Source organism: Phalacrocorax carbo, chromosome 19 (genome assembly GCF_963921805.1).
Source record: "Phalacrocorax carbo chromosome 19, bPhaCar2.1, whole genome shotgun sequence".
NCBI lineage: Eukaryota > Metazoa > Chordata > Aves > Suliformes > Phalacrocoracidae > Phalacrocorax > Phalacrocorax carbo.
In genome coordinates this window covers 4,595,932-4,618,913 of record NC_087531.1, presented here as the reverse complement: position 1 = coordinate 4,618,913, position 22,982 = coordinate 4,595,932, and the positions used below count along the sequence as shown (strand labels likewise).

General features: G+C 47.6%; 1 protein-coding gene across 5 annotated transcripts in view; it reads right to left on the bottom strand.

Moving 5' to 3' along the window:
- The window catches only part of LOC104040979 (protein FAM219A), a 254,391-nt gene that overhangs the window by 162,850 nt on the left and 68,559 nt on the right, over nt 1-22,982 (bottom strand). For 2 of the 5 annotated variants that reach the window (XM_064469589.1, XM_064469591.1), the window contains exons 3-6: nt 21,927-22,029; nt 11,109-11,189; nt 10,690-10,744; nt 1,117-9,481 (exon numbers count right to left, since the gene is read on the bottom strand). In XM_064469589.1, coding sequence (XP_064325659.1) covers nt 9,323-9,481; nt 10,690-10,744; nt 11,109-11,189; nt 21,927-22,029 — 398 coding nt within the window. In that variant the 3' untranslated portion in view covers nt 1,117-9,322. Of the gene's footprint in view, nt 1-1,116; nt 9,482-10,689; nt 10,745-11,108; nt 11,190-21,926; nt 22,030-22,982 lie in introns of those variants that run through there. The other 3 variants (XM_064469592.1, XM_064469593.1, XM_064469590.1) reach the window with 2 other exon arrangements.

The following is a 22,982-nucleotide window of genomic DNA, read 5'->3' as shown; positions in this document are numbered from 1 at the left end:
GCCAGTTGTGCAAGAGCCAGCTGCCAAATAACTGGGAAACACATCCTTGCCAAACATCTGCCCCCAAAGCTGTTTAAGCTCTCTATTAACCTCCACCCTGAAGCCTTCTGGCACGTGCAAGCAACATCAGAAGGTGGTAAACAGAAGGACAGCAGAGTTGTGTTGCTGTTCTTTGTAGTACTTTGAAAATACATGTAAAACTTCTATAGCATGCTTTTTCCATCTTGCTTGCAGAGCTATCCTATCAATGGTGCCTGCCACACACTTGGCAACATCCATGCAGGGTGGTGGTAGCATCACGGAAAGGCAGCTTTCTCCCGTGCTGCAGAAGGGAACGGCCATCAAGAGGGGATGTGACTTGCCTGAGATTAGAGTAAACATGTAGCATGTGCCAACAGCAGCAATGGAGCCCAGATCGCATTTCTGTGCTCTAACAGTCCAGCAGACTCTCTGCAGTGGTATTTGGCTGTGGTGCCAGCTTGGGGACATGGTGTTTCTGGTGTGTGCATCTGAAAACAAGCTTTGCTCCCTGCTGGTATCAGCACTGTACTGAGATAGATTAACTTGGACAACTGGGATCTGCCCTAGGCCAAGACAGCACTTGGCAACCTTTCTAGTTACTGCTTGTTTTCCTTTTCCTGTCATTCCATCTGATGCCCAGCTGGGTCTTTCCTTTCGTCAAGAGCATCTTCATGTTTCTGTGGAGTCACATAGAGGATGCTGTACTTTTCAAGCCTCCTGCATGCCATTGTACAGCTTGCAGGCCAGCCCGAGGACATACTCTGCATGGAGAGGAAAGGATTCTGTTCAGGATTGCAGACCAATGTGTCAGCCAGCACACAGCTGAGCAGAGCGGGTGCCTCCTTTTGGGAAAGGAGCCAGAGAGCCAAACCAGAAGCAGCTGAGTCCATCCTGTCTCTGTGAGAGCAGAGGGACCCGTCAGGAGCCGGCAGCTCTCGCGAGCGAGGCTGACGTGCAGCTGACGAGGCGTGGGGCGTTGCCAGAAGCAACAGCGGGAGATTTAAACGGCCCTAGGGAGCGTGAGCGACCAGGAGTGTGGTGAACAGGACGGGCAAACAGGGCATGGCGCGGCAGTTCGCGCAGCAGTTCGCGCGGCAGTTTGCGCAGGCAGGGTGAGCAGGAGGGACGCCACAGCCCGCTTGTAGGTCTACAGCTCAGGCAAGTGCTTCAGCCTTGGGCAAAATGGTGAGCACTCGCCTCAGAGCTAAAACCACTGTTCGTTCAGCGAAAGCCCCTGAGATGTCAGACTCATCCACCCAGACGGGTCTGGTAAGAAAGGACACATCAGTACAGGCAGTGGGTTGAGGCAAATGCCCAAACACCCCTCCTGATGAAAAGGTAAGTACCTGCACGAGGCGTGCACAGGTTGACGACCTGTTACGTCAGGTGGCTGAACTGCAGGAAATGGTTAAGAGGCTGCGTAGTATTAGAGGAGCTGAGGCAGAGATAGACACGTGGCTTCAGAATCATGTTCCTGTGGCAGACACCGCCAAGAATGAGGCACCGTGGACCCTGGTGACTCACAAGAGCAGGATTCCACATCAGCCTGCACCCTCCACCATCACAATTAGAAACAGATATGAAGCCTTAACGACTGAGGATACCCATGAGCAAAGTCTGCAAAGTCCCCTGCAAGGGGAAACTGTACCAGCAACACGCAGTGGATATTGTAAAAAGAAACAACGAGTGCTCGTGGTGGGTGACTCTCTGTTGAAGGGTACTGAGGCACCCATCTGCCGACCTGACAGGGAGTCACAAGAGGTATGCTGCCTTCCAGGAGCCAAGGTCCGAGACGTTGCTGAGAGGGTGCCACAACTCATCAGGAAAACAGACTACTATCCGCTATTACTATTTCATGTAGGCATGAACGACACTGAGAGCCGCAACCTGGGTAAAATCAAGGAAGATTTTCGAGCACCGGGGGAGCAAGTGAAAAACATTGGCACCCAAGTGATCTTCTCTTCCATTTTGCCAGTTTGAGGGAAGGGAGCAGCCAGAAACAGGCGCATAATGTATATCAACTCCTGGCTACGTGGTTGGTGCCATCGTGAAGGGTTTGGCTTTTACAACAATGGGGTGTTCTTCAATGACAACAACATGCTGGGGAGGGATGGAATCCATCTGTCTAAAAGGGGTAGGGGAATCTTCAGCAGTAGGCTGGCTAATTTGGTGAGGCGGGCTTTAAACTGAAGGACTTGGGGGGTGGGATCCATGGAGAAAACGCTCACACCAGCACATCCAATGGGGGAGTAAGTCAGGCCAAGCAGTGTGGTGACAAAGGTTCCTTAGCTGTCTCCCAAGAGGTGAAACAAAAGAGTAAACACTTCAAGTGTATGTACACAAATGCACGCAGTCTAGGTAACAAACAGGAGGAACTGGAGCTCCGTGCCCACTCAGAAGGGTATGACATCATAGGAGTAACTGAAACATGGTGGGACACCGCAAATGACTGGGGGATCGCAATGGATGGTTACAAGCTCTTTCGTAAAGACGGGCAAGGTAGAAGAGGTGGAGGAGTTGCACTCTACATCAAGGAACACCTTGAATGTATCAAAGTCAACTATGGTGATTGCGACTGCTCTATCGAATGCCTCTGGGTTAAAGTCAAAGGGATCATCTCCAAGCAGGACCTCACAGTGGGCATCTGCTATCGACCTCCTAACCATGGTGACGAAGCTGATGAAGCGATATTTGGGGCACTAAAGCAAGCTTCTGGCCAACAGAACCTGGTCCTGATGGGTGACTTCAACTACCCAGACATCTGCTGGAAGAACAATACGGCAGCTTGCATGTCATCCACCAAGTTCCTGGAATGTATAGAGGACTGTTTCCTGATACAAATGTTAGATGTGCCAACCAGGAAGGAGGCGCTGCTGGACTTGCTATTCACAAACTGAGAAAGCCTGCTTTGTAATATCTCGGTTAGTGATAGCCTTGGCTGCAGTGACCACAATATTGTGGACTTCAGGATCCTGCTGAGTGTGCTGAAGGTCAGCTCTAAGACAAGGATTCTGGATTTTAGAAGAGCAAACTTCAGTGCACTCAGGGCTCAATTGGGAGGGATTTGATGGGAGGCTTCCATGGAATACAAAGGAGCTAGTGAGAGCTGGGAATTCTTCAAGAACTCTCTATTGGAAGCACAAAGCCAGTTTATCCCCTACAAAGGAAAAGGAAGTAAGCGGAGCAAGAGGCCCCCACGGCTCCACCATGACCTCCTGGGTCTACTCAAATCCAAAAGGGAAGCACACCAGAAATGGAGAAGTGGAGGATTTTCCGCCGAGAACTACAAGGGCATAGCCAGAGAGTGCAGAGACGCAGTCAGAAAAGCAAAAGCCCAATTTGAATTGAAACTGGCTGTAGGCATAAAAAATAACAAGAAAGGGTTCTTCAGACATGTCAACCACAAGCAGAAAAAGAAGGAAAACACAGGCCCACTGTTAAACGGAAAAGGAGAATCAATCACCAATGATGTAGAAAAGGCAGAGGTCCTCAACACCTTCTTCACCTCGGTCTTTACTAGCACTGTAGGGTCCCAGGCTTTGGGAACGAAATTGCCAATTGAACCAAACGCCGACCCACCATCGGTGAAGGGAGAGTTAGTATATGAACTACTACAGGAGCTTGACCCCCACAAATCAATGGGCCCTGACGCCATCCACCCGAGGGTGTTGAGAGAGCTTGCTGACATCATCGCAAGGCCGCTCTCCATAACCTTTGAGAAGTCATGGAGAACGGGGGATGTCCCAGAGGACTGGAGGAAGGCAAATGTTACCCCTATCTACAAGAAGGGCTCGAGGGAGGATCCGGGTAACTATAGGCCCATCAGCCTTACTTCAATCCCTGGGAAAGTTATGGAACGAATCCTCCTGGGGGCCATCGCAAGTCAGTTGAAGCACGTGATTGGGAAAAGCCAACATGGCTTCACTAAAGGCAGATCGTGCTTGACAAACCTGGTGGCCTTCTATGACAAAGTGACTTGCCTGGTTGACATGGGGCGGGTGGTGGACATTGTTTACCTGGACTTCTCCAAGGCCTTTGATACGGTCCCCCACAGTCTCCTCCTGGAGAAATTGATGTGTTATGGCCTAGACAAGTGGTCTGTGCAGTGGGTGGGGAACTGGCTGACAGGCCGCACCCAAAGGGTGGTGGTAAATAGCTCTCTCTCAAACTGGCAACCTGTCACTAGTGGGGTCCCCCAGGGATCGATATTGGGCCCAATGTTATTCAACATCTTCATAAGTGATCTGGATACCGGCATCAAGTGTAGCCTGATGAAGTTTGCTGATGACACCAAGTTGAGTGGGGAAGTAGACACTCCAGAAGGGAGAGCTGCGCTGCAGGGAGATCTGGATAGGCTGGAGGAGTGGGCCAGCAAGAACCTTATGAAGTTCAACAAGGACAAGTGTAAGGTCATGCACCTGGGAAAACATAACCTGGGAGTGCAGTACAGACTGGGATCCACCTGGCTGGAGAGCAGCTCTGTGGAAAGGGACCTGGGGGTCCTGGTGGACAGAAAGCTCAACATGAGCGAACAGTGTGCTGCTGCGGCCAAGAAGGCCAACAGGATGCTGGGTTGCATCAAAAAGGGCATCGCCAGCAGAGAGAAAGAAATCATTATCCCACTCTACTCAGCGCTTGTCAGGCCACACCTGGAGTACTGTGTACAGTTCTGGTCCCCGCTGTACAAAAAGGATGTGGACAGGCTGGAAGGGGTCCAGAGAAGGGCCACCAAGATGATCAGAGGACTGGGAAGCCTGCCATATGAGGATAGGCTGGGAGAACTGGGTTTGTTCAGCCTTGAGAAAAGGAGGCTCAGAGGGGATCTCATCACCGTGTACCAGTACTTAAGGGGTAGCTACAAAGAAGATGGAGACTCCCTTTTTACAAGGAATCACATGGAGAGGACAAGGGGGAATGGACACAAATTGCTCTTGGGGAGATTCCAATTGGACACCAGAGGGAAATTTTTCACACTGAGGACAGCCAACCATTGGAATAATCTCCCCAGGGAAGTGGTTGACTCGGCCACGTTGGACACCTTCAAGAGTTGTCTGGACAGGGTGCTGGGCCATCTTGTCTAGACTGTGCTCTTCCCAGAAAGGTTGGACTAGATGATCCCTGAGGTCCCTTCCAACCTGTGATTCTGTGATTCTGTGATTCTGTGTGTGGGGGGAGCACAGCATCCTGAACTCCCTTTCAAAGTCCATGCAGCAGACTTGGCTGCCTGCCTTTGCAGTCACAAGGCATCTGCAGGCAAGACAGCCAGAATAGTAAACCCAATAGCCAAGTGTACATGTTGGGGATAGACATGCAGCAATGTCAGATATGATCCAGTGGCTCTTCCAAGGGCTGGATTCAAGATATGTCTGATAAGACATCAAATGAGCCTTTGGGATGGTCACCTGGACATCAGCCTTCTTTCAGCCAAAGGTTATTATACAACCACCAGAAAAGCAGAGTAGACCATCCTAACTAGATCATCCTATCTAGAGACCTTCCTCAACACTAGGAGGATATTCCCCCCCCCGACATCTGGAAATAGGGAGTTTGCAGACTGACTGCAGAGATAGAGTTGAGTGCTGAGACCCTGGAGTCCAAAGTCAGCTCATATTAAAGGGCAAAATTAACATCTGATAAAAGGAAAGGATTTACTTATACTCAGGTAATTTGGTGACTAAAATTACATAAAATCCTAACAAAAAGCCAGTCTGGCTTTAGGAGGCATCAAATGCAAATTCCTTTGTGGAGGCACCAGCATCAATAGAAGGAAGCTATCCTATTTGTATAGTAATTTAGATGGACAGCAGTGCAGCCTTTCATACTCCATGGCGCTCCTCCCCTTGGTATTCTGTATGACTTTGGACTGAAAATGGGTCCTGAGAAGATTGTCTGGTTTGGTGCAAAGACTGGAACAAGGAATGATTTGCTTTATTGCAAGCAATCTACAGTTAGGAGAGTGCCCAGCAGCTCTGCAGATTTTAGGGCTTTATAATGCTGTAACAGAGAGTCAGGATCTGTGCTCTTTGCTTTTGCCTTCTCCAGGCCATGGCAGCAGAGACTGGTTTAAGGACAGCAGTTCCAGAACGGCCATGTATCTATACACCTTCCTGGGAAGTCACCACAGCATAACCTCCAACAAAGGCACAAGGAAAACCTTCTGGCTGAAGCAAAGGTCTGAACATGAGACCAGATAGGGAGAGCCAGCCCAATCTGTGGTTAATACATACCACCAGGCCATCCATCATATTCCATAACAAGCCAACAAACAGGCCCCATGGTCATAACCTGCTTAAGGGACTGCAGTTCAGAAGGGTTAGTGTTCAGTTTTCTATGATAGCCACATGTGCATTGCCTTAATCCATTCAGCCTGCCTGATAATGACCCAATACAGGTAACTACTTTTCCCACCCTTTCTACTTTATTCCCCTAATAAAATATATGAACACAAAGCATAGAGAGGAGAAGCCAAAAAATTGCCATTTTATGGTCCTGTACTGTCACACCAAAATAGCTATTTGTGCAACCAACTCCTGTGTGCAGTGAAAAACACTTGGCTTGTGCTTCTGTCTGTATTTGGAGGAAGCACTGGATGTAGTTAACATTTAAATTCATCTTCCTCCCTCCCAGGGACCCTAAAGTGTTGTGCTGGAAGCAGGTGCACATCACACAATGCAAAGGACTGCAGGGTTGGGGAATGCCTCAGGACACATGGCAGGCAAAAACCAGCAATAGGGGCAATAAAAGGACTTGGTTGTGGTGCCACAGGGCAGTGGTTATCAGGGAAGGTCTGTCCTTCAGAGGGCAGGTGTTAGCCCTGGGAGATCGTCTCAGTAAGCTTCATTCTTTGACTGAACATGATAACATCATGAGAGACCTGCGAGACCTGCAGTCTCCCAAGGCTGACCCATGTAAACAGATGCCTCGATGCTCTAGCAGGCACAATGAAATGCTCCAAGCTCCTGAGCAAGGGCTGTGGGAAAGGCTGTGTGTGCAGCCCAGCTGGAAGGCACAGAGACTGACCCACGAGGATAAATGTGATGAAGATGTTGCATGGTACCAAAGCTGAACTGCAAAGTCCTGATTTAGAAGAGCAAACATTTAAAGAGACTTGGCCACATCCTATAGAATTTGGTTTGACCATGGAGTTTCTGTTAGGTTTTGACTACGTTCTCCATTTTAAAAAAGAGGAATGCTTTTTCCCTTTTATCTTTTCTCCCTACACAGTGTTGTTAGAGCTCTCCCCCCCCCGACAAGTTGCTAACCTCATACCTGAGCTAGCACTAGAGAGGAAAGCAGGCACACAAAGGAAGAAGCAAAGACTTGGGGACCTGATGCTTTGTGCTTCTTTAGAAATATTTTGGAAATATTCCCTCTCAACATTACCAGGCAATGAAAAGGGGAGAGGAATTAAATTGAGAAACACTCTCTTCCGAGAGGGGTTAAGTTAACCAGCACTTCTGCATGAGGCAGGGATGCTCAGTAAACAGCACTGTTCAGTCCTCTTTCTGTGGCCTGGAGCCAGGGTGGCAGTGCCCTGTTTTGGGGGGGGGGCAAACACAGATTTAACAGTTGCCCACAGCCAGCTAGTGCATAATAAAGCCCAGGAGTCCTGTGTGCCTGCTCTTTTGCTCATGCTGTGGATGACACCATGCCTTGCGCTGCACAGAGTGAAAACCCACAATGTTAAATAAGTGTCCTTCTAATCATGAAGAGGACTTCTTAAAGACTCAGCTCACTACGTGAAGATTTCAGACAGGGGGTCTGTCCTTCGGGGTGAAGCTCAGGCTCTGTCTTGCGACTGAGGGGAATTCTGATGGGAAGCTCAGAATTGCCCTCGCTTTCTCCTTTCCCCAGGCTCTAAAGCAAGCACTGATGCAAGGCAGGTGGTCCTTTGTCCTGGCAGAGCAGGAAAACACACAGTTGTGGCTGTGGCAAAAGATTTCATCTCCAAGAAAAATGTCAGTCCATCTGTCACCTGAGTCCTGCATATGCTGAAGCCAGCAGTATAAGACCGGCCAGGGAGAGGACATGTTTCCTAATTCCAGAAATAATTTTGCATTCAAAACAATCTGCTGGTGAACTGGCAATTCAGTCCAGCCACCTAATGTAACACCAGGTTTCCCAACTGTTCCAGCACCAAATAACCACAATTGCTCTTGACGTGGGACATCTCTAACACAGACCAAGCCTGGTTCACAAGTGGGCAGAGATGGGATAAACAGTAGTTTCCTCTCATGTTTTTTTTTTTTTTTCAGCTGAAGCTGTTCATAATCCTGCTGTTGCTCAAAACCCCCCTAAAGTCTGACACCACCACAGAGGTGCCTTCAGCATTAACGAATCTCTCCCACAGGGACCAAGAGACATAGTGTCAAGAGAATATCAACAGCCAAGCTCTGTAAAAATATGCTTTCTTCAACTAGCCTTTCTGGCACTGACCTTCACACTGCACAGCTCTAATCCTGTCTTGCGCAGGACTCATTTTTTCTTAGTTGAACAAACTTTAGGATTTTTGGAAGCAGATGGGTCTCACAGGAATGAAATATAGGCTGAAGTCAGTATACATGACTGGACTGAACTCAGAAGTCTGGTATTCTCAGGCAAGGACTGAATCCCTGAAGAGCATGGATGGATTGCAGATCGAAACTGATGTGTTTGGTGATAATTTAATGTGGAGCTAAGGATAGATTGCATTGGATATGTGACACAACAGCTCTAGCTAGTACTGACTCACAGTGAAATGCCACCTATTTGTCCTCTTCGCAAGTGAATTAATTGTGTCATGCTAGTCCTGGCTAGCCTTGCCATAAGAAAGGATGCCCTGCTCCGTTCCCATTCCTGTGCCCCGGTTATGGTATAATTTTGGTTACACAAATGAATCAAGTTTAGTGAATGAATTAAGAACTGACCTCCCACAGGTAAAACCCCCTGACACCTCAGACTCACCCCTGATCTTGTAGAGGAATTGGTTTTGGTGGGCAGGAGTAACTGTAGCCCCACCTGACCCTTCCCATTCTGGAACAGATGTTACAAAACATCTCCAGTGCCTACACAAACCAAGGAGGTATCTCCTGCATTTGCTCTCTAGACCAGTTAGTTCTGCCAGGCACTGCCTGGCACTTTGAGCAACTTCTCTTTTGTTTAACCATAGTTTAAAGTAACTTATTAACCAATCATAAAATGAATTTTTTGGTTTCTCCTGGCTCCATGAACACAGAGGTGCACATCCTACCATAGGAGGAAGCAATGGCTGTTAAGTTTTACAGTTATAGTGGAAAGCACTGATCACAGCCTGCCGGCCTCATTACTGGATGTGACAGGTGGTGGAGGAGGTGGTTTGGCAACACATGCAGGTAGGGTTGACCGATTTAGGGGGGATTAGGTCGAGGTCCTCGTCATCTGGGATCTCATCTAACCGGTACCCATCCTTTAGCAGCTGGATGTTCAAGTCTTGGTTGATCTGCTACAGACAGAGAGACAAACAGTCAAACACTTGAGACTTTTTCCTTTGGATGGTCGGAAGAGAAAGGAGGTCCCTTATTCTGGAATATATTTCCCTATCATTAGCAGCTGTCCCATCAATGAAAGAGCCCCAGTTTATGACCACAGGTGAGGGCTGCCTTCTGTTGTTCTAACTTCTTCCAGAATAGGAATATCTAGAGTGAGATATTCCAGAGTAGCAAGTAGATACATTATTTTATTCTGGAATAATCTTTCCATGAAGACAACTCCTTATTTAAAGTAATGTAATAATAATGATAATAAACTGACTGGCAGCTGGGCAGTCCCTCCTCTCAGTCTGGGGCACTATAGCAGTTGAAAGGTGGTAAAGCCTCTTGGCTTTTTGTAATCTCAGATTCAAGTGCTGTCTAGCCAGATCTGGGTGAACAACACTTCATCAGGGCCCAGAGATGGCCCAGATTATTTGATCTGGTCCCTGCTCTTAGCTGTTTCTCTGCGTTTCAGAGGTATTTTGCCCAAGGAAGGGATACAAGGGGGAAGAGTTCCAAGCAGCTTGTGTGCAGAATGGCTGCTCATCACCCTGGATATAAAACCAGATCCCACAGAAGCAGTAGCCAGAGTCTGAACAACTAATTCACAAGAGAGTTTGGGAATATATTCAGAAAATGCAGAGGGATTAACAAGCCTGAGCTTCCCTGCCTTTTCTCTTTGAAACGGCAAGAGTTCATATCTGCAAGTCCTCCCTGGAATTTCTGGTGCTCCAAGTAAACACGCACTGGGTGACCCTGACCCCCACAAGAACTGGAAATCACAGCACACCCTCAGATCCTTTATTTGTGTCCTTGGCAAGTAGATGGTTGCTGAGCTGCCGTGACAGACAAGTTGATGCTTTTGCACCACATGGGCCGACACTACAGGACTGAGCAGAACTGGGAAAAGCTTGAGTGAAGTCAAAGGTATCTGTGAAAACAGCCGATGGATGGGCTGTGTCTGTGCCATGGAAGTGTGGGGATGGAGCCAACTGGATCACTGGGGAAGAAAGAAACATGACACAGTTTCTGCCATGGCTCCTTTCAGGCTCACAGAGTCTACACCACTGGTAAATTCCTTGTGGAGCTGCTTCTGGCAGCACAAGGCCACTCTAAGTAATTTCTGGCTGCTCTACTATTAGCATTCATGGCAAGGATGGCAGGAAAGAGTATAACTCACCTCAGCTGATGAGTATCCCGAGGAGGAATATCTGGACATGTCAAAGTCATCATCACTGCAGGGAAGGACAAGATACAGCAAAGAAGGAAACAACAGTTAGAGACCTGTATTCCCTGGTTAGCCCTACCTTTCTTGTGGTGTGAAACTATACTTCAGGCACAGAGAAGTTACATCAAGGGAGTCTGGACAGCAACTTTCATCTGTGACCCTCAGACCTTTCCATCAAAGTGCTCTCTACTCACATCTCTTCCTACTTGTTTACACACACAGACTCATTATGGCATACCGAAGGGCACAGAAAGGAATAGTGCGAGTGGCCTGCAAGAGCAGTTTCAGCAGGAATTAGCTTCAGTGCTGCACTCTGTCATGAAAACTTGCTTGCACCATAATATATATAATCTTATTAATACTTTGCATACCTGTCCGTATCCAGGGCTACCAGTGGCTTTTCATCTGGACTCTGATCTAATGATGAATAGCCCTTATTGGGAACGACGAGTCTGAAATAATTAAATGTTGTCCATTAACCACACAGTAAAGCTCAGTACCACACATAGTCTAGAGCAAAGCCATATGATAGTTAGGCTTTCCCCATTTCACTTCCTTGCAAGTCCTCCCTTATTGATGAAGACATTTAAATGGATACAATTCAGAGGAAGCGGGCTGTGTCTCTGGGTAGTTCAGATCAGTTTCACAGGGATGAACACTGGACATGCCTTGGGAATACACTCCTCCCTGGAAGAAAAAAGTCGGGACACTCCACGCTTCATTCTGGTGAACCTGTTCAGCTAGCACTGCTTGTATTATCAGATGATTGCTCATTTTTGTGTTGCTTTATTTTTCCCCAGAAATGAGTACATGACACTAGCAATAAGTAAATGGGAGAAGGAGGCTAGAGGAAGGCAGAGGCTCGGTGCTCCTACTATTCTACTATTGGAAATCAGGGATTTGTTCTTTCTGCATGAGTCCCTACCCAGCCCCCCAACACAGCACTTTTGAGGTCTCACTCATAAATTTAGTAATATGAGAAATATGAGCTGGTGGGTGCAGTGTAAGAGCCCAGTCAGACTAGCACTTTTTAAATCCCATTATTTTATAATGACTTTCACTTCATCAGAAGTATTACAAAGACTGACGATGACTTTGCACCTTTAATTGCCTGAGAGAGTTTGTGTAATGGAATACAGGCTTCAGAGTTTCTAGGATAAGGAAAATACATTAATTCAATGGTATCCAGTTCACAACAGAGTTCTTTCATCCACAAAACTCCACAAAGACTTTGGTTCATATTTAAAATAAGATCAAACAAACAAAGCAAATGGAAGAAGATTCTACATTCAGCAGGTGGGAACAGTAAGAGTGATGAAAAATCTCCTCATTCAGTGGGTTAACTCAGGTTTTCTCCCAAATGAAGAACTGGTCTTTAACAACACACAATGATGCACAGTGATGCTTCACTATGAGTTCAGAAAATATAAATCTAAAAATGATAATCCATCTCATCCATGCTCGAACTGCACTCTAACCACTTGCAATATTATTCTGCTTCTGCTCAGAAAATTTCAGGAAGCCATTACCATTTTAGCAATACAAAGGCCTGCAGGCTCAGGGAGAGTAAGATATATCAAATGTTATCACAAAGCAGATGTATAGGCTCACTACTAGTTGTATTTTATTATTGTGTTCATTGAAATGCAAGATTAAAGAAATTAATTTTAAAACTGATGCAGAATTTCCAACCTGCAGCACCAGGGAACTGGAGAAAATGGGATCCACTTGCAAAATTCAGTACCTCTTCCCATAGCACTGAGATGCTGCTCCTAAAGCATGTAGGAAGGAAGTCAAGAAGCAAGATGTTTGGAACTAAAACTAAAGCTGTGATCTGGCAGCACCAGCTTGCTCATACACATATCATACGTACTGACTTCTATGTTCACTCTCCAGTTTTCAAGTCAGTGCTCCATATATACTCACTGACAGTTGTTACTATATCATGAGTGGACAAAGCACTATCAGGGGATCTAGGAGAAGAGCCCTTTATGGTGCTATTTAATTTATTAAAAAAAAATCACTACATCTTTTTCTTGAGAAATGTCTTGTTGTAGAAGTCACTTTCTAGCTCAAATGGAATCCAATACATAGCATTAGTAGCAAGGCTTGCTAAAGCCTTAGCCGTAAGTTGTGAACTTTCACCTTGTGCTGGTTTTGGCTAGAGAAGGGGCTAATTCTCCTCACCGTGGGGGTTTGGCTACCTTTCCAGCTTCCTGCACTCTGCCGCGTGGTGGTGGTGGGGGGGGGGCTGGGAGGGGCAGGGCCATGGTGGGGGCGGCTGACCCCGACTGGCCAATGTCATTCCATACCATGTGACTCCATGACCAGTATATTGAGGGGGGGCAGGTTGCAGCTTGGGAGTGGTGTGGCGTCGGGTCGGCGGGTGGTGAGTGGCTGTGTTGCATGCGGTTTCTTTTGGCGGTTCCTCTCCTCTCCTCTCCTCTCCTCTCCTCTCCTCTCCTCTCCTCTCCTCTCCTCTCCTCTCCTCTCCTCTCCTCTCCTCTCCTCTCCTCTCCTCTCCTCTCCTCTCCTCTCCTCTCCTCTCCTCTCCTCTCCTCTCCTCTCCTCTCCTCTCCTCTCCTCTCCTCTCCTCTCCTCTCCTCTCCTCTCCTCTCCTCTCCTCTCCTCCCCTCCCCTCCCCTCCCCTCCCCTCCCCTCCCCTCCCCTCCCCTCCCCTCCCCCCCTCCCTCGGGGTTTGCACCTCTCGTTGTTCTCCTTTACATTGCATTTCTATTGTTGTTTCTTTTAATTTTAATTATTAAACTGTTCTTATCCCAACCCACGAGCGTGACCCTTCTGAATCTCTCCCCCATCTAACGGTGGGGGAGTGAGCAAGCGACTGTGTGGGGCTGAGCTGCCGGCTAAACCACGACAGTCTTTTTGGCGCCCAACGTGGGGCTCAAGGGTTGGAGATAACAACAGCTGCTGGTCACAGCACCATGTTGTCCTTTTTGCAGTTGGTCTTAAAGATCGGTGTTGGTTTGTTGAGTCTGCTGTGTTCTGCTATGATTAGTAATGTTTTGCCTACAAGATTTGTTATACAAACACTCGTTTTCAGCTTTATCTGGGATTTGGGGTTTTTCCTGAAACTGGTACTGTACTTCGGATACCACCTTGTTGAGGCAATTAGCAATTATACCTCCTCCTCTGAGAGATTTTATATGGAGGAAATACAGAATAGTACCTTTGCAACTTTGTTCTATGATGTCTGTGCCTTTGTTACAACAGCCTTTTTGTATCTTGAACATCCTTGGGTGGTTAAGGTGCACTTATTGTTAGTTTTTGGGCAGGTTGTTTTGGTTTTGACTAAGCAACTTAAGAATATCACCCAGAAATCTGCCCCGAGGCTTGATAGTTACGAGTGGCAGGGCATGTGGGAGAGCATGGGCAAATACCTAGGGCAGTGGGCACCCCCAGTGTTTTGGAGTTTCACCCCCGAACAAGTGCAGAATCCTAAAAAACTAGTAGAATATTTAGAGTAAGTATGTTGTTATGCTGGGAACTCCAGAGAGACACAGATCACTGCAACATGCTGGGGCCTGGCCCATGCATACCGAGCCCTGCTCAACAGTATTCAGTGCTCCCAAGGGGAAGAGAATGTCTCTGGATTGAAATGTAAAGTGACTGGCACTGTAGACACTCCAGCCCTGAGGACAGGCACTGCAGCCACTCAAACCCCCACAACAAGTACCGGAGCTAGCTCAGAAAATAAACCCGTACCAGTATCAGTTGCCCCCATACACAAGACGAAATATTGGAAACGGATGTCAACTCTTTTAGAACGGGATGATGAAAAAGCAGGGCCATCATGAGGAGAGGAGGAAGAAGTCATAAATGAAATAGAGACCACCCGATCCCTGTCCTTAAGCGAGTTGCGAGGTATGCGAAAAGATTATAGCCCTCGTTCAGGTGAGCACATTGCCACCTGGCTGCTCCGATGCTGGGATAATGGGGCCAGTAGCCTGGAACTAGAGGGAAAAGAAGCCAAACAATTGGGGTCCCTTTCTGGGGAAGGGGGAGTCAAGAAAGCAATTGGGGAAAAAAACACAAGCCCTCAGCCTCTGGAGGCAACTCCTGTCTGGAGTGAAGGAAAGGTATCCCTTTAAAGAAGATGTTCTATATCGCCCAGGAAAATGGACAACTATGGAGAAAGGCATCCAGTATCTAAGGGAATTAGCTGTGTTTGAGGTGATTTATGGTGACCTGGACGATCAACGGTCATCCCAAGATCCAGATGAAGCCGAGTGGACATGACCCATGTGGCAGAAGTTTGTACGGAGCGCACCATCTTCGCATGCAAACTCATTGGCAGTAATGTCCTGGAAAGATGGCAAGGCACCAACGGTGGCGGAGGTGATTGATAGACTCCGGGATTGCGACACAAATATCTCTTCCTCGCTTGTCTCTGCTGTGGAGAAACTATCCCAAGAGGTCCAGCAACTCAAAGATGATCTGTCCTACTCCCCACCTCGACAGAGTAGTGTCTCAGCTGTTAGGAATAAGCGTCCTTTGGCTTAAAGGGGAGGATACACACCACGGGCCACCCTATGGTTCTACCTGCGTGACCATGGAGAGGACATGATGAGGTGGGATGGCAAGCCTACTTCGACCCTACAGGCACGAGTACATGAACTGCAAGGAAGAACAGTCACTCAGGGAGGCTCTTCCAGGAAAGCTGCTGCTCCAGTTTCCAGTGAGCAGGTCCCCAGACACAGCGGAAGAAGTTTTTGAGAAAGGGAAGAAAATAGTCCAAAACCTTCTGAAAGCTGGTTTTGCCATAAAACAAAGTAAGGTGTCGTGGTTCAGCCTCAGCTGGCAACTTCTGCTGCTGTATTGCCCCACACAATGATGTTATCAATGTATTGTAGGTGTTCGGGAGCTCCACCTTGTTCCAAAGCATTATGGATCAGTCCATGACAAATGGTAGGGCTGTGTTTCCACCCCTGGGCCAGTCGATTCCAGGTGTACTGGACGCCCCTCCAAGTAAAAGCAAACTGTGGCCTGCACTCTGCTGCCAGAGGGAGTGAGAAGAATGCATTAGCAATATCGATTGTGGCATACCACTTGGCTGCCTTGGACTCCAGTTCGTATTGAAGTTCTAGCATGTCTGGCACAGCAGCACTCAATGGTGGAGTGACTTTGTTCAGGCCACGGTAGTCTACTGTTAGTCTTCACTCTCCATTAGACTTCCGGACTGGCCATATGGGACTGTTAAAGGGTGAGTGTGTTTTACTGATGACTCCTTGGCTCTCCAGTCGACGAATGAGCCCATGGATGGGGATCAGAGAGTCTCTGTTGGTGCGATATTGCCGCCGGTGCACTGTTGTGGTGGCGATCGGCACCTGTTGTTCTTTGACCTTCAGCAACCCCACAACAGAAGGGTCCTTCAACAGACCGGGCAAGGTAGACAGCCGTTTAATTTCCTCCGTCTCCAAGGTGGCTACACCAAAAGCCCACCTGTACCCTTTTGGGTCCTTGAAATACCCTCTCCTGAGGTACACTATGCCAAGGATGCACGGAGCCTCTGGGCCATTCACAATGGGGTGCTTTTGCCACTCATTCCCGGTGAGGCTCACTTTGGCCTCCAATACAGTTAGCCCTTGGGATCCCCCTGTCACTCCAGCAATGCTGATGGGTTCTGCCCCTATATAGTTTGATGGCATTAAGGTACACTGTGCGCCGGTGTCCACTAAAGCTCTATATTCCTGTGGGTCAGATGTGCCAGGCCATCGGATCCACACAGTCCAGTAAACCTGGTTATCCCTTTCTTCCACCTGGCTGGAGGCAGGGCCCCCCTAGTCCTGATCATAGTATTCATCACTCACTTCCGGTAAATATGAATCACGGGTGTCTCTGTTAAGATCAGTCAGGTCATCAGCACTTCTGATCCTTTGTCTGGAGAATTGCTTACGGGAAACTGGAGCAGCAGATCTCCTGGAGAAACTCCCCTGAGTAATTGTTCTCCCTTGCAGCTCACGTACCCGTGCCTCTAAGGCTGAGGTAGGTTTTCCATCCCACTTCTTCATGTCCTCTCCATGATCACGCAGGAAAAACCATAGGGTGCCCCGTCGTGTGTATCCCTTCTCTTGAGCCAAGGGACGATTACTCCTAATGGCTGAGATACTGGTCCGTACTGGTGGGGAGTAGGACATATCTTCTTTGAGTTGCTGGAACTCTCGGGACAGTTTCTCAACAGCAGAGACGAGCGAGGAAGAGAGATTCGCTTCATATTCCCGGAGTTTATCAATCAACTCTGCCACTGTTGGTGTCTCGTCATCTTTCCAGGACATCACTGCCAATGAGTTTGCATACGAGGATGGTGCGCTCCGTACAAACTTCCGCCACATGGGTCGTGTGCACTCAGCTTCATCTGGATCTTTGGAGGACCGTTGATCGTCCAGGTCACCATAAACCACCTCAAGCACGGCTAATTCCCTTAGATGCTGAATGCCTTTCTCCATGGTCGTCCATTTTCCTAGGCGAAATACAATATCTTCTTTGAAGGGATACCTCTCTCTCACCGCGGCCAGGAGCCGCCTCCAGAGGCTGAGGGCTTGTGTTCCTTTTCCAATTGCTTTATCAATGCCCCCTTCCCTAGAGAGGGATCCCAGTTGTTTGGCTTCCTTCCCCTCTAATTCCAAACTACTGGCCCCATTATCCCAGCATCGGAGCAGCCAGGTGATAACGTGCTCACCTGAATGACGCCCGAAATCTTTCCGTATATCCCGCAACTCACTCAAGGATAGAGGTTGGGTAGTTTCCGTTTCTTGTACACATTCTTCCTCTTCCTCCTCCTCTTCTCATGATGGCCCTGGTTCCTCGTAATCTCTTTCTAAACGAGTTGACTTTCTCTTCCATGATTTCTTCTTGCGTATAGGGGCGACTGATACTGGCACAGGTTGGTCCTCTGGTTTAGCTGCAATGCTTGGCACTGGGGTTTGAGTAGCTGCAGTGCCTGTTGTGGGGGTTTGAGTAGCCGCAGTGCTCGTCACTGGGGTTGGAGTAGCTGCAGTATCCGTCGTGGGGGTTTGAGTGGCCGCAGTGCTTTGCACTGGGGTTTGAGTAGCTGCAGTGCCTGTTGTGGGGGTTTGAGTGGCCGCCGTGCTCATCATCGGGGTTGGAGTAGCTGCAGTATCCGTCGTGGGGGTTTGAGTGGCCGCAGTGCTTGTCACTGGGGTTGGAGTAGCTGCAGTATCTGTCGTGGCGGGTTGGGTGGCCGCAGTGCTTGTCACTGGGGTTGGAGTAGCTGCAGTGTCTGTCGTGGGGGTTTGGGTGGCCGCAGTGCTTGTCACAGGGGTTGGAGTAGCTCCCTTCTCTTTCCCTTGGGGGTACTGAATAGTGTTAAATAGGGCTCGATAGGCATAAGCCAGACCCCAGCACACACCTAGATACACTGACTGTATACTGAACTTTTACTTTGCTACATGAAGGTAGACCCTGAAACTGGTGCAAACCAGACAGATAAGGATGAGTCTCTTAAGATGAGACCAATGTTACTAACTGGGCTGAGCTGCAGAGGTAACACCGCCATGTGGTCCCGCTGGATGCCCTTCGGAGTAACTGAGCTGACCTCTGCCCCAGTGTTTAGGGAGTTATAGTTTCTTTCTCCCTATCAATTGGCTTTACTGATCATTTGATAGTATTTACAAAGGTGATACAAATTTCTAGCAACAAGTTTGCATTGTTGCCCAGAGCCCATGCTCACAGGTATTAGTTGGGCCCAGTCCGACCGTACTTGAGGGGGTACTGTCGGACATTTGCCCACCCTTACTTTGATTTGACAGAATAGGGAAGCTGATACAAATATCATTCGTATTGGTGGCCACCCAAACTTGCTTTACATATGTTTGTTAGTAAAGTAAGAACTGTTATAAAACTGTAATGGTTGAATGTAACTGTATCATTAATTTTTAATAAACTGATCTCTCCTTTTTCCATCTCAGGGGGGTAAAACTAACCTTGTCTCACAACGGTCCAGGAGGGGGAGAGTATGTGTGAATCATAGTGGACTTATACTCATGATGTGTCATCTTTTCATCCAAATTTGACAATCATTACTGGGCTTTTCTAAGGTGGACGGGCCACCTATACTTAACCCGGAAAAGGTACACGTATACAATTATATGTTTGATAAATAGCCACAACCATCAGCAGAAGCTGCATCCATTAAGATAAGAAAAGGAATGTCTTGCCTGGAGACAGAGAAAGGATCCAATAAGGAACAAGAAGACCCCAGACCCAAATATTGCTATTGGACCGAACCATCGTGTGAGGGGAGGGGAACTTAGATTGTAAGGGTATAATTGCCCAGGGGTTTCTTTGTTTGGGGTCCCTCTCTGAAGGCACCAGCTCAAGCTGTTCTTTACTGCTGTACCACTCTGGCGTATGTCATGTCAAGACACTGCTTCGGGGAAACTCAGGGTTGAGCCTGAGGGGAGAGAAAGCACTTGAGAGTGAGTGTGTGTGAGTGAGGAGTTGAAAAGGGGCACCCCTCAGCTCAGTGGAGCTTCCCGTTGTGAAGGGACTCTGGTCATAGCAGTTAGTCTTGGATGGTGTGTGTGCGACTCCCTGAATGATCAGGCTGTGGCTTCTCCTTTAACAGTCTTTTTTTCTTAATAACACAGAGCTTAGTTTTTCTGCAACAGAGAAAAACTGTGATAATGTCTTTGCCCCAATCTAAATCTTTCTCTTGCATTCTGATTGTCCTTATTTTCACTTCCCACTGTCCTTGGAACAAAGCCATATTGCAGTCATAGCTGATTTCATCCACAGGTGTCCTAGTATGAGCTTCTTGTCTTGGTGTTTTTGCTCACTTAACGTGAAATATGTTATGACAAAATATGAGTTTAGGTTATCCTCAGAGTGGGCTACAATATCTGGCTGTGCGGAAGTGGTGTGGATGGTGTTGTACGCTCTGCCTGTGCTCATAGTGAGTGTGCCAACATCACCCAACCTTGTTCACATTGTATTTGCTCTTAGGGAGACTGAGTGTGTTATGGATTCAGATCCTTTCACCTCTAAGGCTGGCTGTGCCCCTGCCCCAGGAGAAGACCGAATAGTGAAGGCAACCTGGTATTAGAGGCTGGATGTCAGAAACTCATACAGATAATACAGAAAAACAGTAGCCTTAGGGAAGAAGGAGGAGGTGGAGTAGAGACTAGGAGAGGCAATGTGGTTTGCTTGAACAAAGAAAAACATATTCGATGAGGAGAAGAGCACAACTGTTAAAAAAGTGGAAATGGCTTTAGCTTATTCTCCTCCTGCAGAGACAAGAGGAAGCCAACGTTTCAGACTTAACTACCATAACCTGGACGTTTTGCAGTGTATCCCACTGGAGTATCTCCCATTGTACTGCAGCCATTATCTTGTGAAAAGAAGCTGCTTGAACAAGATTGTGATGTTTCTGCCTTCCCGGGGTTGCCCTGTCTGTGGCAAGACAGATCAAACCATTCTGAGGTATTATTAGGGCTGTGCTTGTGGTGCTGCTTGGTTCCCAGAAAGCCAAGAGAGCTGGGAGATAAAGAGACATGGGCCAGAGAGACCCTGTGCCAGATACCTCCCAGCCATATATATGAGAACAATGGAGCTTGGCTACATCTGTTATTAAAGTAATGGCTGCAAACCTCTGTTTTGCAGATCCCAAGGGATGCTTCTAAAAGCTGTGTGAAAAGTAACTAAGAAAAGCAAGTCTACTGCCAGCAGGCTTCGCTTGGCTGTGGAGGCATCCACATGTCCTCTGAACAGTGCTCAGGTGTCCACAAAAGCAATAAAACTGAGCTGGCTGTTTGAAAGCTTTTGTCAATGGGTGTCATTGTTCTGCCCTTCCCCACCCAAATCACTCTTCTTTCCATCAGCAGCTCAGAAACAGCAGCCTCTCCAAGCAGAAGGCACTAATTTTACACATAGGCACCTTTGCTTATCCCATCTTCTCTCCCTTACCATCTTCCTCCACTAATTTCAGTGTTTCTAAATTTCTCAAGCAGAAAATCTGCTACCATTCCTCTTGAGAAGCTAGTGTGCAGCCTCTTGCCAAAAGAAACCAAGATTTTCCAGCTTGTATTTGGAAGACAAGAAGCATAGAAAAGCCAGCTGAGAGCATCTCCTGATTGCTGCCACTAAGGGCATGGCTCTTTTATATGGTCTCAACAACCAAACACAGAGCAGTGAGTAATGCAGTGTATTCCAACAACATCGCAGGGGCTTACAAATAAAACTTGACAAAGTCGTGGCATGATTTATTACTACTATTGTAGATTTTGGGAATTAATGTGAACAAGGAACCTCATCTGTCGGATGTGTTGCATACAGAGAGGCTCTGACCTGCAGCTCCTGTTCTACTTAATATATGGTAATCCATGCAACTTTCTCATTCATCAATAAACACCCAGCATTCATGCAGATTCTGCCGTCATTCTAAGTGAGGTCCTCCACTAAAAACTGCCACCTTTCCAGTAGTAGCATGCAAAATGTGCAGTCCCGTGGCCTCAGGGGGGTTCCTTCCTCCTGAATGCAGGTAAGTGATATGCTGGTGTACTGAAGCTTGCATGTTAAAAAATAGAAATACTCTAAAATAAAGTATTCATCCAAGAACATCTCTTTTTTTACAGTGGTTTGTAGCACTGTCTGATACTGTCATACAGAGATGTGCCAAAGCAGCTCTAGCAAAGTATGACCATGCTGTTCAAAGTGCAGAGGAGGTGTATAGCAAAGCACAGAGATATGGATTATTCATAAGCTTTTGTTAAGTTAATCAGTATGGGGAAGGGGTCATCATCAAAAAGGAACAGGGGAACTACTGGGATAAAAGCAACCACGGCAGAACTAAACTCTAAACCAGTTTGTGTTAAATGAAGCAGCATCATACATTCTTCTGCTGGCAGGAATATGTGTTACATGAGGCTACCCAGAACGTGTAAGATGGCCCTATCAAACCCCTGATTTTGACCAGGCTGGGCTGCCTCTGCCTCCTTCAGGCTGCACTGTCACCAGTCCTGGGCCCACCTGTCCCTGCATCTCCCCAGGGGCTGGGATGCAACACAGCACAGAGCATCTGAGCCTGCCAGCTCCGGGAAGGGCCATCACTGCTCTCACAGCACGTTTGGCAGTAGGCAAATCATCCTTGCCCATCCTAACGTCATTAGGGATTGCAGCTTAGAGCACAGCTGAGTGCTTTTCCAGTTCTTTACCTTGTTCGTGCCATCACGTTGTTCTTCTTGGGCTGTTGATTAACTGGGGTTCCCATGTTGCCATTCTTCAGGGAGCCCTTCCGAGCCAGCTGCCTCTGTTTCTCTGCATATGGAATACAAAGGGGAAAAGCAAAATTAGGGCAACAGCCTGGCTAGCCACCATACAGCTGCAGAAACCCAGATTTGATAGGAGCAAAAGGCATAGCAAAATTAATAGCAAAGGACATGAGCTCTCCAACTCCCAAGCAGGGACACTGCAAAGGCTGGATGAGCTGTGTCCCATTGCCTCCAAGGTCACCAGGGGCTAAAGCTAACATACCCTGACTCACAGCAGCTTGTTGACAACACCACACTAAGATGGTCATGGAGCTTCTGGATGAGAACCAGCTGGGGCAGAGAAAGGGCAGAGACCTTGCCTCTATCTGCACCTGGTTGCTGCATGGACTCTAAGACTGTGCTTTGTGCTGGGCAAGGGAATTTATCCTTTTACTTTTTCTCCTCCTACTGAGGCTGCCACTGAGGGGGCCAGTGGGACAGAAAAGTGTCGCCATCAAAGCAGCACCACCATTTAGTGTTAGTCCAGCCTAGCTTGACACCAGGCCTGAGTTATTACCATTTCCCTGGATGGCAACTCAACAGACTAACCCCACAGCAGAAAATGTTGCTGCTTCCCTGCTTCTCTTCCTGGCAACCTGTGATGTCCCCCATGTGTCTTTCTCTTTTATCTCACATTGATTCTTGGGAACCTGCTTTCTTTATTTAAAAAAAGTGAAATATTTTGCAGCTGTATTATTAAACAGCATATCGTTTGCTTAAATTTTCAGAGCTTGTTCTACTTGCTGCTGAAACGCACCTTAAAACTTGGACAGTACATCAAGCTTTCTTTGTGTATTTAGTGCAAGATGGGATTTAAATTAGCTTCTCATTTAGGAGAGACTATTTCTCTTAATAACTTCTCACCACAGAATCACAACTAGAATTCAGGTCCAAAAGCTAAGCCTTCTGCAGGTATGCAGTGTTTGTGCTGTATTAATATGCCCCTGTCTCCAGCAGGGA